This window comes from Rhinolophus hipposideros (assembly GCF_964194185.1).
Source record: "Rhinolophus hipposideros genome assembly, chromosome: 8".
Taxonomy (NCBI): domain Eukaryota; kingdom Metazoa; phylum Chordata; class Mammalia; order Chiroptera; family Rhinolophidae; genus Rhinolophus; species Rhinolophus hipposideros.
In genome coordinates this window covers 48,055,286-48,070,375 of record NC_138054.1, presented here as the reverse complement: position 1 = coordinate 48,070,375, position 15,090 = coordinate 48,055,286, and the positions used below count along the sequence as shown (strand labels likewise).

The 15,090-nt window shown below is 39.7% G+C and overlaps 1 protein-coding gene across 9 annotated transcripts in view; it reads left to right on the top strand.

Moving 5' to 3' along the window:
* Positions 1-15,090, top strand: part of AK4 (adenylate kinase 4) — a 75,200-nt gene that overhangs the window by 34,043 nt on the left and 26,067 nt on the right. For 5 of the 9 annotated variants that reach the window (XM_081055070.1, XM_081055064.1, XM_081055062.1 and 2 more), the window contains one exon: positions 6,855-6,974. The exons of 3 other annotated variants lie outside the window; for them this stretch is intronic. In XM_081055070.1, coding sequence (XP_080911196.1) covers positions 6,855-6,974 — 120 coding nt within the window. Of the gene's footprint in view, positions 1-5,963; positions 6,085-6,854; positions 6,975-15,090 lie in introns of those variants that run through there. One more of the 9 variants, XM_081055068.1, reaches the window with a different exon arrangement.

The window sequence follows — 15,090 nt, the reverse complement described above, 5'->3', positions numbered from 1 at the left end:
CAGCCTGCAAGCTCTCGGAACCCTCCCCTTTTGGGTTTTTATGGGGGCTTCATAGCGTAGCATGCCTGATTAAATCATTGGCCATTGGTGACTGAGTCACCTTCCAGCCCCTCCTTCAGGAAATTGGGGCAGGAGTGAAAGTGCACCCCTCTATTTATAGTTCGTTCCCTTGGCAACCGGTGCCCACCCTTACTGTGCTTCCCAAAAGTCACCTCATTAGTATCAACCCAGTTGTGGAAAGGAGCTTATTACGAAGAACAAGACACCCATTCTACCTTTAGGGCTCTGGAACATTTTCAGGAACTGAGGACAAACGACCAAGTATTATAACAAAAGATCCCCTCATTGCTCTTATCACTTAGGAAATTCCCAGGGTTTTGGGAGCTGTGAGCTCCACTTTGGACCAAGTATATATTTCTTATAAATCACAATAATGCACATGTGGGCTAACATTCAAAGTGCTTCTGTTCAAGTAAAATGCTCACAATCATTGTGAGACAGTATCATCTACCGTAGTGAGTGGTTACGAAAATGAACTCTGGTGCCAGTCTGCTCGAGTTTGAGTCCCAGCTCCACCACTTCCTAGCTGAGTTACTTTGGGCAAGTTACTTAACTTCTTCTGTGTTTCAGTTGACTGACTTATGAAATGGGGAAAATAATAGCACTGACCTCATAGGTGTTTATGAGGATTAAGTGGGTTCATCTTTATCAACTGCTTAGAACAACATCTGGCATAGAGCAGCAAATGCTATATCCATGTCCCTGAGCGAAATTTGCAGAGCCATTATTCTAAGTCCTTTACATGTATTAATCACATACAACTCTAGGTTGTATCATCCCCATTTTATAGATGAAGAAACTGAGGCAAAACCACACAATGTGACCAAAGTCCTAAAAGCCTTCAAGTGGCGGTGTCAGGATTTGAACCCAGGAAGTATGGCTCTAAAGTATATGCCCTTGACCATTACACTAGATTCAGAATTTTCTTCATAATTACTAAGAGCAAGTGTCATGGAGTGGCTCCCAACCATGTCTGTTTGGTGTGAAGGAAAAGAAAGACTGGCTTTGAGCAAGACTGATTGAAGGGTGGATATGGACATCTGAAATGAGTCATTTGAGTAAAGTGCCTTAAATGTAGGAGTTCCTTCCATAACTTCTCCCTCTAAGGTCTTTGGTACCTATTTCTGAACCAATATTTTTTTTAAGCTTATTTTCTTAACTAGAAGGGATTCATCAAAGTGATATCAAGTATGAGCAGTTTATAGAATGAAGTTTTTCTTTATTTTCATTTTTTTCAAGTAACTACTTCAGTGCCAGAATATTCTTACGTGTGGAGGATCAAGAACTTGTAGTTTGAAGAATCACAAAGCTGTGGTTCATTTTGACCATGCCTTGTGCGAAGTGGTGTGTGTGCGTGAGTGTGTGTGTGTGTGAATGAGTGCACGTGCACAAGCGCATGTGTGCCTCTGTGTGTGTGCGTTTGGGGCTGGGGGAGCATTTTCAGTGACCTTCGGGAAAAGGGAAGATACTGGGAGTGGCAATGGTTTCTCCAAATTCTAGGCAGCCTTAGGATGGAATCAAGCTCGTTTACAGGGGTTTTTCCCTCTGAGCATTTTCTTGCATGCACAATGAAAACGACATTGAGTAGTTACCTGTTTCTGGTGATTTAGCCGGGCATCTTGGGGAATTTGCTGTTTTGTGGACAGTTGTCCAACTCTTGTCTTCCAGATCCAGTTTGCCCTCAAAGGGATTTATAGGTAATGAGAACAAAAAGACAAGGTACATGTGTGTCTGTAGTCTTTCTTTGGAATTCTTCTTGAGAAATTGGAGCACGTATGTGTTTTATCCCAACATGCTAGCAGTAGCATTTCATGACGCTGCTTTCTCTTCCAAGCAAACTGACAAGGGCAGATGAAGGTCTTGTTTTCTGGAATGGGCCTCTATCTTCTGACCAGTGTTTTATTTCTGTTTGCTGTTGTAATGAGGTCTTCATTCAGATGCAGATACATTGTTAAATAATGACAATCTATTTTGCTGTGACTGCTGACTTTTCCAGGTTTTCATGGTGGGAACTGAGAGATGTGGCAGGAGTTTGGTTTTGTATCAGATTGAGGACATGCTGTCTGTCCTGCTCCAGAGAAGAGCCAAGCTGCCAGAAATAGTTGGAAAAGTATGTTGCGCATAGATCTTTCTCTTAACTATCAGTTGAATTAAGATGGTTGTGGATGTCTCCCACAGTTATCTTAAACTTGGAGAGGTGCAGCCTACATTGGGTTAGCTCAAGGGCAGAAGGTTTTCTAACGTTGCTTCTGCTTTAGTGCAGGCCTTCGCCTCATGTTTTGAATGCTCTCACAGCCTCCTTTGCTTTCACCATGCCATTTTAAATTTTTGAACAAGGAGACTCCGTATTTTCATTTTGCATGGGCCCTGCAAATTAAGTAGCTGGTCTTGGATGTGAGAATGGCATTTCTGAAACTACCTTTTTTTCCAAATCCGTAAAAGTTCATACTCCTCCTCCTACTTATCTAGCTCTATCTCTCATGGTGTGCTTTTCTTCAGATGTCACTACTTTGCAGTTCCTCGGGTTATGCCAAGCAGCCCCGTGCCTCTGAAACATTGGCCCATGGTGTTTCCTTCTCTTCATTTCCCCTTCCATGCCCTGGTTCATCTCTATTCATGATTTGAAATGCTGAAAAAGAGACTCAGCTGTGAAACCTAACATGGCCAACTCAGCTATTACTGATCATTCTTCGCCTCCTACTTCCCTTGAAACACTGGCATGTAGGGCCTTGTTTGATCTTGGGATCATGGTTCTGTAACAGCTATGCAGGATGATCAAATGGATTTTTTTATCAGAGAAAAATTTTTTTCTGTCATCTTCAGCGTGTTTTATTTATTCATTCATTCATGCACCAAATTTTTATGGAGCATCTAATACATGCCGGCTATATTCTAAGCACTGAGGATATGGCACTGAACAAAATACTTCACTTTTTCTCAATGAATTAATAATCTAGTTAGGAGAGGCAGAAAGTAAATTAATAAATGCATTAATACATAACATGTAAGGTCTAGAGAAGGATAAGAGACTAGTGGGTGATGGGTGTGTGTGTGTGTCTGCTGTTTAGATTGGGGAAGGCCTATTTGAGGTGCTACTTAATCAGACCTGAATGAAATGAGGGCTTGACCCATGTGAAATTCTGGGAGAAAGAATATTCCTGGCAGAGCGAACAACAAGTGAAAAGTCCCTGAAGTGGGCATATGCTTGCGATCTTCAGGAAACTACAAGGCGGCTAGTGGCTGGAATAGAGTGGGAAATGAAGAGAGAAGTGGGAGATGGGATTAGAGAACAGGGCCTGTCCACATCTTGTAGACCAAGGTGAGGACTTGGGTTTATACTGAGTGAGATGGGAAGCCACTGGAGGTTTTCCAGTTAGCTTACATTTTAAAAGGCTCATTCTACCTGTTGTATTTATGCAAAGGAGCCACCTCAAGTGCCATGGAGAAATGAAGCTAAGAATTGAGAATCGACTTTTTAGGTATTGTGATTATTTTGGTTGACTGATGTGCAGAAGATCCCAAAAGCAATCTTTTGATTTTGTAGCAGGTCAAGGATTGATGTGGGTAAAGAACCACTTTGGTCTTAGCTGTGGGATCCTTTATCAGTCTGTTGAGTCTTGAGCCCGTGGCCGCCTCTTCACTATGTAAAGATTTGTAAATTAGGCTTGGAGCTTAACTCACTGCTTCCTCACTTTGACGGGTTTCTGATGAGCCGCGCACTGATGTTTACCCCGGGGGTCCAAGACCTACACTGTGCTTTTCTCACCTCAAAATGACATTGCTTCTTCAGCAACCATCCTCACAATTTGCTCTTGTTTGTTCACAGCAGTTACTGTTGCACTATTATGTTTTAATCCGTTATCTTGGGACACTACGGAAGTAGAATTTCAAGAACTTAATGTTCAATTAGATATAAAGAATAGGAGAAGTAAAAAGAAAATCAACACAACTGGTGTTTAATCTTCGGTGACATCTGAAGAGCAATGCCATTGATTGAGACAGGAACGCTAGGACAAGAACAGAGTGGGAGGGGAAGTGTGATTTTGGACATAAGTTTGAGGTGTCAGTAAGAGGTACGTATGGAGCTGTTTAGCAGATATTCACAGGGCTGAGGGGCATCATTTTGGATATTGTTCTTCATTAAATTACCGAATCCATATGTACCCCTGTACCATAAATCCCCCCCATCTGCAGGGACCCTAAACACTCATGTAGCCCAGTCCCTAGCCCAGATGTCAGACTCCCTCTGCAGTCCTTCCCTAGGCAGTCTTTGAGTTGCCATTCAAACATTTCCTGAGGCAACCTTTTCTATCCACCTGTAATTCTCGCTACTAGTCCTACTTCTATGCCCTGGGGACTGAATAAAATAATACCTTTTTCATGTGTCAAGTATTAGGTTATGAATGAATTATTATGTCCCCTGAGTCTTCTCCTTTCCACATTTCCTCCTCTTTTGTGGGTGGGACTAAGAACGGGTCTCTGGCGCTGGTTAGCCTGACCCTGGCCGAGCAGGGCAGCACCAATGCTTCTCTGTTACTCCAAGCGTACTGCCTTATCTGCCAGCGATTTTTCAGGTACAAAACTTACGTACCATCCAGGTATTACCCAAGAGACCCGAAAGCATATGTTCATACAAAAACATGAATGTTCATTGCACCATTGTTTATAATAGCCCCAAAGTGGAAACAACTCAATGCCTGTTAACTGATGTATGCATATACAAAATGTGGTATATCCATGCAGTGGAATAATGATAGCCATGAAAATGAGTGAAGTATTGATAGATAGTACAACATAAATAAACCTTAAAGTCATTCTGCTAAGTAAAAGAAACGAGACACAAAAGACCACATATTGTATGATTCCGTTTACATGAGGTGTGCAGAACAGGCAAGTCTATAAAGACAGAAAGTAGGTTGTAGTTGCCAGAGGCTGGAGGGAGTAGGAAATGGGGAGTGACTGCTCATGGGCACAGGGTTTCTTTCTGGGGTGATAAAAATGTTTTGAAATTAGGTAGTGGTGATGTTTGCACAACGTAGAGAATGAATTAAAAACCACTGAATATTATGGCATGTATTGTATCTCAGTAAAGCTGTCATTAGAAAAAAAAAATGGGTGTTAACTCCTATCTGAAGGTGAGGATTAAATGAAATAACACGAAGTGCCTAAAGCACAGTGCTTGGGACATAATGTGTACTCAGTTAATGATTGTTACTATTTCTCTGAAGGAAAGGAATACTGCTTGAATATCAGGAAGCTGCAACTTTTCGGCACTGCTGTGTTTGTAGACTATTACCTGTCACATAGTATGCCATCAGTGAATACTTGTTGAATGAGTGTGTTTTGTTCACAGTCCCGTTCGGCCACATTCAAGCATGTGCTTGTCTCTGGTGTTCTGCGGTTGCAGCATGTTACTGACTCTGTGTCTCTGGGCCTAACCCGGAGCTCCTCGTCCAGCAGTCGTGGTGGAGTGAGGTGGAGCCAGCTCGGCACAGCCCACACTTCAGTGTTGAAGTTGGAGTCAGGAGTGGAGACTCAGTCTGGGGAAGAAAGGGCTCTGCCTTAACTTCAAAATGAAGGCGGGGGGGCAGGAGGATTCTTGAGCTTTTCCCCCCAGTAACTTAATTCTGATTGATGTTTTTATAAGAACTTCTCTGGCCTGTTGAGAATGTGGTTCTTACAGGTTCATGATCAGTTCCCTGGACAACAGAGGATTCAAAAAAATTCAGTTCCTAGGTATTTAACCGCTTTAAACTGATAATTTGTTCTGTTGAATCCAACTCACAACTTCCACAGATACAAATTTGTTATTTTAAATTAAGATAGAAGCATTCTTTTTCCCTCTGAAAATAACTTCTTAAACATTCTCATCCTTTTATGAGCTTAGCATTCCACTGATGACACCGAGTTGCTTTTACAAATATGTGGTGCTTATATTGAGGCGCGTGGAAACAAAGAAAACCTGTTGTCTGTATTACCCAGCATTCTTTCAAGAAGACCAGTGGAAATTTTTTCCTTTGGTCTGTAAGTAATGATTGTGCTTCTCAGCTTCCTTTAGTTTTCTGTATATCATGAACCATATACCGTGTTTCCACAAAAATAAGACCTAGCTGGACCATCAGCTCTAATGCGTCTTTTGGAGCAAAAATTAATATAAGACCCGGTCATATATTATATTACATTATATTATATTATATTATATTATATTATATTATATTATATTATATTATATTATATTATATTATAATATTATAAAGACCTGTTTCATATTATATTATATTATACCCAGTCTTATATTAATATGAGACCAGGTCTTACATTAATTTTTGCTCCAAAAGAAGCATTAGAGCCGATGGTCTGGCTAGGGCTTGTTTTTGAGGAAACACGGTAGTTGACCGCATTTCCTTGTTATAAACTGTTGGAAGGCTCAGTATCCCATTTAGCTCACCTCTGGGACTTCTTTCCCTGCCTTTTTGTACCACCCTCCCACTAGACTCACACTTTGTTTCCTACTGTTATTTTCTCTTTGCCTAATTTATATTTTATTTTTATTTCTGTCTATATTTTCAAGGGCTGCTTTTTAAAAATTCTTTGGGAGACAAATGGAAGACAGTGCTACCATTAGTGAAGCCAATATTTAAAGCATTACTTTGAAACCATCTACCTATAACTTTACTTCCCATTACCAACACGGAGGAAGGGGGCAGAAGGCTAACCTGTTAGAAAAGAGTTTGTAAGCTTTTTTATTTTTTTGAAGCTTTTTTGAGTATCTCTTTTTCCTGTCTTTTTAATAGAAGTTGGTGATATGGCAAAGCAGTACATAGAGAAAGGTCTTTTGGTTCCAGATCATGTGATCACACGCCTAATGATGTCGGAGCTGGAGAACAGGCGTGAACAGCACTGGCTACTGGATGGTGAGTTGCACCTGTGGGTAAGCAGGTTTTCTGTGAGTAGTTGGTCCTCTGTTGAATTCCATGATGGTTCCGGTTTTGAAGATGCCTTTTGTTTCCATGACTAAATAAATCCTCATTCAGTATAACTCATCTGAAATCAGAGGTTCTTTCATTCATAACAGGCCACACAAATTAAAGCCATGAGTTATCGTTTTTCACGCGTCGGATTAACAAAAAAGGGAAAAAAATCTGAAAATCTTTTATTGAGTATGGTTGAGAGTATAAAATGGGCAACCTTTGGAGGGCAGTTCAGCAATCTTTATACTTTTTTTTTTTTTTAAAGATTTTATTGGGGAAGGGGAACAGGACTTTATTGGGGAACAGTGTGTACTGCCAGGCGTTTTTTCCAAGTCAACTTGTTGTCCTTTCAATCTGAGTTGTGGAGGGTGCCGTTCAGCTTCAAGTTGTTGTCCTTTCAGTCTTAGTTGTGGAGGGCGCAGCTCAGCTCCAGGTCCAGTTGCCGTTGCTAGTTGCAGGGGGCGCAGCCCACCATCCCTTGCGGGAATCAAACGGGCAACCTTGTGGTTGAGAAGATGCACTCCAAACAACTGAGCCATCCGGGAGGCAGATCAGCTCAAGGTGCCGTGTTCAATCTTAGTTGCAGGGGGTGGAGCCCACCATCCCTTATGGGACTTGAGGAATTGAACTGGCAGCCTTGTGGTTGAGAGCCCACTGGCCCATGTGGGAATCGAACCGGCAGCCTTTGGAGTTAGGAGCATGGAGCTCTAACCGCCTGAGCCACCGGGCCGGCCAATCTTTATCCTTTTTGATTCAGCAATTCTGTGCTAGATTTCTTGCCTAAAGATGAATCTTCAAGGATGTTTATTTTCATGATTTTTTGTAAATATTATAACAAGACATTGGTAATAAGCTAAGTATCTATCATAAGGATGCGTTAAATTTTCGTATGTTTATTACTCAAGTAATCTACATATGTGTTGACATGGATAGAACTCTAAGATAAATTGCCAAGTGAAAAAAGCTAGCTGCAATATAGTGTGTATCATGTATTTTTATTTATGAGAAAATGGAGGGATGGTATAATATTACTATATGTACTTACAAACACACACATAAGCTATCTTTGGAAGGATATAAAAATTGGTAACAGTTACTGGCTCTGGATAAGGATTAAGGTTGGGAGAGAGACTTACCTTTCACTGTACATACCCTTTGATACTGCTTGATGTTTAATACGTATTTAAACAACACATGGGCCTGATTTAAAAACTCAGTGGTTCCTAAACTTTTTAGGCATGATGGATCGCTTGATGACAACTTGCTATTTCACCCAAGAAAATGCACGCAGAAGCTCACACACAGAATATTGCAGTTTTTTATTCCAGCAAGCTGGAATGCAGAATCTTCTACTTTAAGTGTGCCCAGTATAAATCTTTTGATTTATTAAAGGAAAATGATGGACTGGGTGGATTGTCTTATTAAATAGCGAGATTCTTTGGTGCATAGAAAATAGAAACTTGATAGACATACTGCACTCTGTGAACACAAAATGCGGATAGTGAGATTTAGCTGCAATAAACTTCTTTCCAGTACAGAGCAATTTTTCTTCCGTTCACACAATGCACTCATTTCTATCTTGGTGAAACTGAAGCCTGGGGAAAGTTGTAACAGTTCAAATCTTGATGTTTGCCAGCCACAGAGAAACCAGAGGAATTGTCCTACATTTAAACTATCAAGAGTGCCTATGTGTTTTCTGAAGTCTAGAGCCCCGAATCTCCAAATGACTAATATGGTAGAGTATTCTACATCAGTGTTTCTTGGTGTGTAGCCTGCAACGTTTGTAACTACTAGACAAGAAAACAGTTTATGGCCAAATATGTTTAGAAAATGGCAGTTTCAATATTAAAACCTGCTAGCATTTATTGAACACTTACTGTGTACCTAGCATTGTTCTGAACACTTGATATTATCTCATTCAATTTCTATAATAACTGTATGAGGTAGATATTATTATCCACATTTACTAGATGAGAAAACTGAGACAAAGTAGGGTTCTGTTACCTGCTCAAAGTTAAAGTGCCAAAACTAACCATTTTCCTTTACTTCAGGACTTTATCAAACCTTTAATATGATAATATGATTTAATTCTTAACAGAAGGAGATATCATAAGGTATTTTCTGAATTTATTTGGCTATAGAATCTTCTACCTCATTCCCAACACTCCCTGAGATGCTCCAGGGTTTGTTCTGTGGAACATTCTTTGTGAACTACTATTCAATATATTCCTCACTTTGTAGGTGTTCTAAAAAGTTGATTATAAAGTAGATCATATGTTTATGTAATACCTTCCTTAAAAAAAGTCTGAAACTATGTCCTCATGGGTATGAAGAAAACCAATGAACTGAATATTTTTGTTAGGAGGAAGGCTATAATGGCTCGTGGAAGGCATGTGTTTATTCATTAGGCAATAATGAAAAAAACTCCTACTGTGTGTCAGACACTATTCAGTGTTGTTGATAAAATGGTAAGACATTGTCCCTACTTTTTAAGGGGCTTATATCACAGTAGGGGAGTCAGGTGTGTAAAAAATTAATTACTGACAGTGCAATAGAAGCATATATATTTAGTGCCCTGAGGACACAAAGGAGAAAATTATGTTTTATTGGTGGGAGGAGGGATTAGAACAACTTTATGGAAAAAGAGACGAATGAGAGATACTGTACAGATTGATGAATGGGGGTTGGGGAAGGCAGATTTTTTCAGCAGAGAGGCAGTGTGAACTGGGTGAGAGGAATGACTTAGCTTAGTATTTTCCTGCGCCTACAAGCTGGAGGCAGCAAGGGAAATCCTTGGGTGGATGGATCGTGTTTCATTCCATACAAAGATGGTGGAACTGGAAACTGTTGCCTGTGTGGGTCATTGAAGAGTTGTTAAGTAGCGATTTAACGTGATTAGATTTGTGTCTCAGCAAAACTGTTTGCTTAGTAGCAGAGGAGAGAGTAGGTGCTGGGGCCAGGAGGCGGTGGTGGTGACTAGAAGATTGGTAGAATAGTTGCACCAAGGGACCTCGAAGACCTGAATTTAAGCAATAGCAATGGAATGGAAAGGGGGCACCATTGAGGAGAGAATGGGTTGAGGCGGAAGAATTGACAGGAGTTGTGACGATGTTAGGTACTACAACTATAGCCCTGGGTTTTCTTTTATTGCCTTCTGAGCTTTTTGAGTTTTTTGTTTTTTTAGCTATCATCTCCTTCCCTTCACTTCTCGAGCCAGGTTTATTTCTCCAGACTACACTTTTCACTCACGAAAGCTGGCTCTCCAGTACTTATGTCGGCGTTTGCCATGAGTGATAAACTTCGGCTTTGCACCACCTAACAGTAATTTCTTGAGTTTAAATTCTTTAATTGTAAGGCTTGTCACCTCATAAAGTGAACTTTTATAGCAAACTTAAAAATCTGTTTTAAAAAGGGATCATCTATGTCACACTTTTTTGGGAAGGTGGTTAGTGTAATAACAACTAACCTCATTAGTGCCAGACTGCCCCCTTTTTAAACAGAATGTTTAACATAATATTTTTATTGAGATGTAATTCACATACCGTAAAATTCACCCACTTAAAGTGTGCAAGTCAGTGCTTTTTCATGTGTTCACAGGTTATGCCATCATTACTACTATCTCACTTTAGAACACTTCCACCACCCCAAAAAGAAACCTGTACCCATCAGCACAGACTGCCCATTTGGCATCCCAGCTCTGCCACTTACTGGCCGTGTGTGTGACCTTGGGCGAGATACTTTGGGCCTCTCTGTACGTCTTATTCCTCATGGAAAACAGGGATTGGGAAAGGGTTTGTAAGGATGAGTGAATATATGCAAAGTGCTTAGATGAATGCATGCCATATAGTAAGTGCTACATAAGTATGAGATTTTGTTAATATTATTTGTTGTACTTGATATGCTGGTCTTTTTTTTTTTCTTGGTGACTGCATAAAGTATTAAGTTCAAAAGTAGTTTTAAAAATATTTAGCTAGGAGAAGTTGAAAAGTCGGTTTCAATGATGGAATGTTTTGTCTCTCTTTCCAATGCTTTGCTTTTGCCATAACTTTTCTTCTCAGGGTGAAGTTCTTTTACATCGTAGGCCTGTTTTTAGTCGAGCACGCCAGATTCCTAACCGAGGTAGTCTGTATCTTTCTCCTTGAACAACCATCTGGTCACTTTTGCAGTTGTGATTTTTCTTGAACGTTCTGGACTAAATCCATCTGGCGAAGTGAGGAGTGTCAGGAATGCTGAGTTCTGTGTCCAGCCTTAAACTTGTTAGGGTGGAAAGCGTGTGCTCTGCGGAGCATGTGCCCATTGAGTGTGCTAAAGATGATTGAGTGTGGACAGGACAAGAAGAATTCTTGATGACAGATGACTCATCGTCTTGGTCCATATGGCTGTGGAGAGGCACCCTGCAAATGGTGGGTGGAAATGAGTTGAGTGGATGCAAGCCAAGGGTACACCGAGGGGGGTGGTGAATACTGTGTGGTTCAGTCAGTTCCGTCCTTGCTAAGAAAGGTTCAGCACCACCTTACCTTCATAGTGTACTTTCCAGTTGGGTGAGAAACACTCTTTTATGTGTTAATATGTGTATATATGTGTGGGTTTTCCCCACTTTTTTTCTCTTTTAATTGCCTTGGAAATTTAATGTATGAGAACAGTGTTTTAAAAATAGTTTTCTTTAATTTTAAGATAGATATTCTACCAGAGGAATGGAATGCACAAGCCTTCTAATTTTGTTATAAAACCATGTTTTTTAGTTTCAGAGAAAAGGTATTTACTGCTTACTAGGTGATCTTAAGGTGAAATAGCAGTCAGGGAATAATAACCAGCTTTTTAAAACAAATACAAATTCTTCACTTTGGCTGGCAATGTGTTGGGGCCAGTGGGGGGGCAGGGTGTGTAATAGATTTTTTTTTTTCTTTTCTGAACTTGGCTGCTAGCCTATGCATTTTAAACAGTAACCTATACATTCTTAAACTGAATCCTAGTTTGATCTCTAGGTAGCAAGAGGTAACAGAATTGTCTGCCAGATGATTTTAGGTGTAGGTATCAAAGTATTTTAAATTTGTTGTCAAAAGTTTGGTTTCACAGAAAGCAGCCTTAAGATTTGGAATTATATGTGCAATATAATTTAAGCCTTTTCATTGGAGATAAAGATACTTGTAGAATGAGAGTCGTCATTTGGTCTATGGTCGTATATTTCATTTGTTTCGTTCTGAGCTGTGCTGCACACTGACGAACTGGTGCTTTCTATAGGTAATTCTGGTATTTTCTTTTTAAAGCAGAAATGGGAGCTGCTTGAATGTGTGCTATGTTTTGTGTATGTTTGTTTTCCCTGAGAGTTCAATGATCTCAGACCTAAGATATTCCAGGGTACATGCTCACCCAGAGTCCTTGGTATCCAAATAAAAGGTAGATGCTGGGAAACCAAGCTACAGATGCTGGAACTAGAGTATTTTGTCCTACTTTTGCAGGTGTGGTTTATCACATTGCACTGGTACATAACTGCTCTAACCTTATCCCTTCCATATTTTTCTTTCTGAATCAGATACTCTGAAGAGTGTTAGATCCTACTGGGCAACATATGTCTATAGCAAAAAGCCAATAATCACATATCTTCTGAATCACATTTTTAAAGAAATGCCAAGGGCAATTTTGTTTTTCTGTTGCCCTTGTGAACACAGGGTATGTTTCAAGAATAAAATGTATAATAGGTTTGTTTGAAGGTCACTGAAGATATTCTCTTTGGGGAAAAAAGAAAAGAATCAAGCTTTCTCTCTCTCTCACTCTATGTGTGCATATATGTGTAAGACCGTAATAGATTATCTTCCTCATTTACCTTCAGATATCTAGTCAGTCCTGAAAAATATTATCAGATAAGCTTTGTATCTTCGATCATTGTTAAGGCGAAGATGCATACTCTCATGCCTTGAATGGAAGACCTGAAGCAATGGGAATGGTTCCTCAGGAATGGAGAATAGTTGGAATGGATGGGATGCTCCTAAGGTACTGTGGCAGTTATTATGCCTGCCAAACATAGACAGAAGAATCAAAATCTTTGTGCCTCATCAGGCTCACCCTTCCTGACATACTCATGACGCGCCCCTCATTGTAACTGTTTGTTCAACAGACATTTGTTATATATACCTAAATGGGTTGAAATACCTGTTAGATCTTGGGTATTTCTTTTCATTTTATTTTGTACAGTGAAAAATTTTTATATTCAGAATTAGCCACTGGACTCAGTTTAGGTGATGCCAATTTTGTTGGCAACATCCAAAGCATCCTAGTCAGGAGCCAGTGGAACATATGCCTGTGTCTCTCTACCAGGCCTGATCAGGGTGTTGACCTTGGCCACGTCAATGTCACAGAGCCTCTTCATAGCCTGTTTGATCTGGTGCTTGCTGGCCTTGACATCCACAATTAACAATGTGATTGTCTTCTCTGTTCTTCATGGCTGACTCGGTAGTTAGGGGAAGTCGGTGATGGCACAGTGGTCAAGCTTGTTTCTCCTGGGGGTGCTTTTCTGAGGATACTGGGCTGCCTTTGGAGCTGCAGTGTCTTGGGCCATTGAACGTGGGTGATGTGTGGATCTTTTTATGGCTGTGGACGCCTTTCACTCAGCTTTCTTTGCCTTCAAGGCCTCTGCTTTGGTTTCCGCTTTGGGAGGGAGGGGCAGGGGCTTTCTTCTTTGCTTTCGGTAATCCTAGGTATTTCTAAAGTGAATAAAGTATAGGTATGACTTTGCATTGGGATAATGGCAGTAAAGAAAAAAACGAGAAGAAATCACTGGAGAGAGAGAGTAAAAGTAGAGTAAGCATGTCAGGGAGCTCCTGACGAAAACATATATTCAGCGCACCATGATACAGGTGAAATGGCATCTGTGTTCTGGGAGGAAGTGGAAAGATTTTGACGAATAAGAAATGCTGTTTTTGATGAAAACGACAGCATGAACAAAGATGGGTGTGTGTATAATTAGTCTTAGTGCCACATTCCTGGAGACCCATTTATGCCCCCAAACAGTGTAAATATGTCTGACAAATGTTTTTTTTCTGCATCCAAAATTCTCATTTGAGGGAAAATTTGGGCAGTAGCCCTTAAAAGAATGTTGTTTTGCTCATTTTCTTTGTGGGCACATATTTTTTGTCTTTCATAAGTTGACAGTTTTATTTGGGTATATGTATGCAAAAAACCCCTGAAATTTGACACCTCATGTCATACACAAAAATCAACCCCAAATTGATGGGAGACCTAACTATAAGGGCTATAATGAAAAACTTCTAGAGGAAAACACAGGAGAAAATATGATTTGAATTATTTTGGATATATACCCAGATGTGGGATTGCTAGATTACATGATAGTTTTATTTTAAATTTATTGAAGAACCTGCACACTGTTTTCCATTGTAGCTGTACCATTTTACTTTCTGTAGGCACATTTTTAATTATTATTATTTTAGTGCTTTGAAGGTAGAGTTTGATCAGGTATCTGTTTATTGTATGTTTGAGTTTCTTGAAGCATTGACATCTGTTTGTTGGATTTGGTTGATTTCAAAATGGTTATTATAGCCATAAAGCAATAATAGTCTTCTCCAAAACTGTGCATCTTTACATTTGTGTTTTAAAACAGACTTGTCATTTTTAGTCATATTCTCAGAAGAAGGGATTATAAAACCCTAGATCTGTGTTTGATTATATTTCCTAACATGATTAAGTATTTGGATATTCTTAAATGAAAGGATTTGTAGACACATAATTAATTTCAGGTTAAATAGTATACTGAGGAAGAACACATGACTTCATTAGGGGAAGGTAGGCAAAAAGAAGAAATAGTATCTGTATCTACTTTAAGTAAGACTAGGTAACAGTTTTCTAAACAGAACAATATTGGTTGAGTTATACAGGAAAGACAATTACTCAGTGGAGTTGGGTCATGAAGTCATTCTGATGACACCTGACTTGAAATTTTGGACACTTTTCATCTTATGATACACCTTATCTAAAGTGCATAGTTTGTTCAGATTTTAGATATAGCTGTTGATTGCATGAAAGCTATTGCAACCCCTTGTTAATG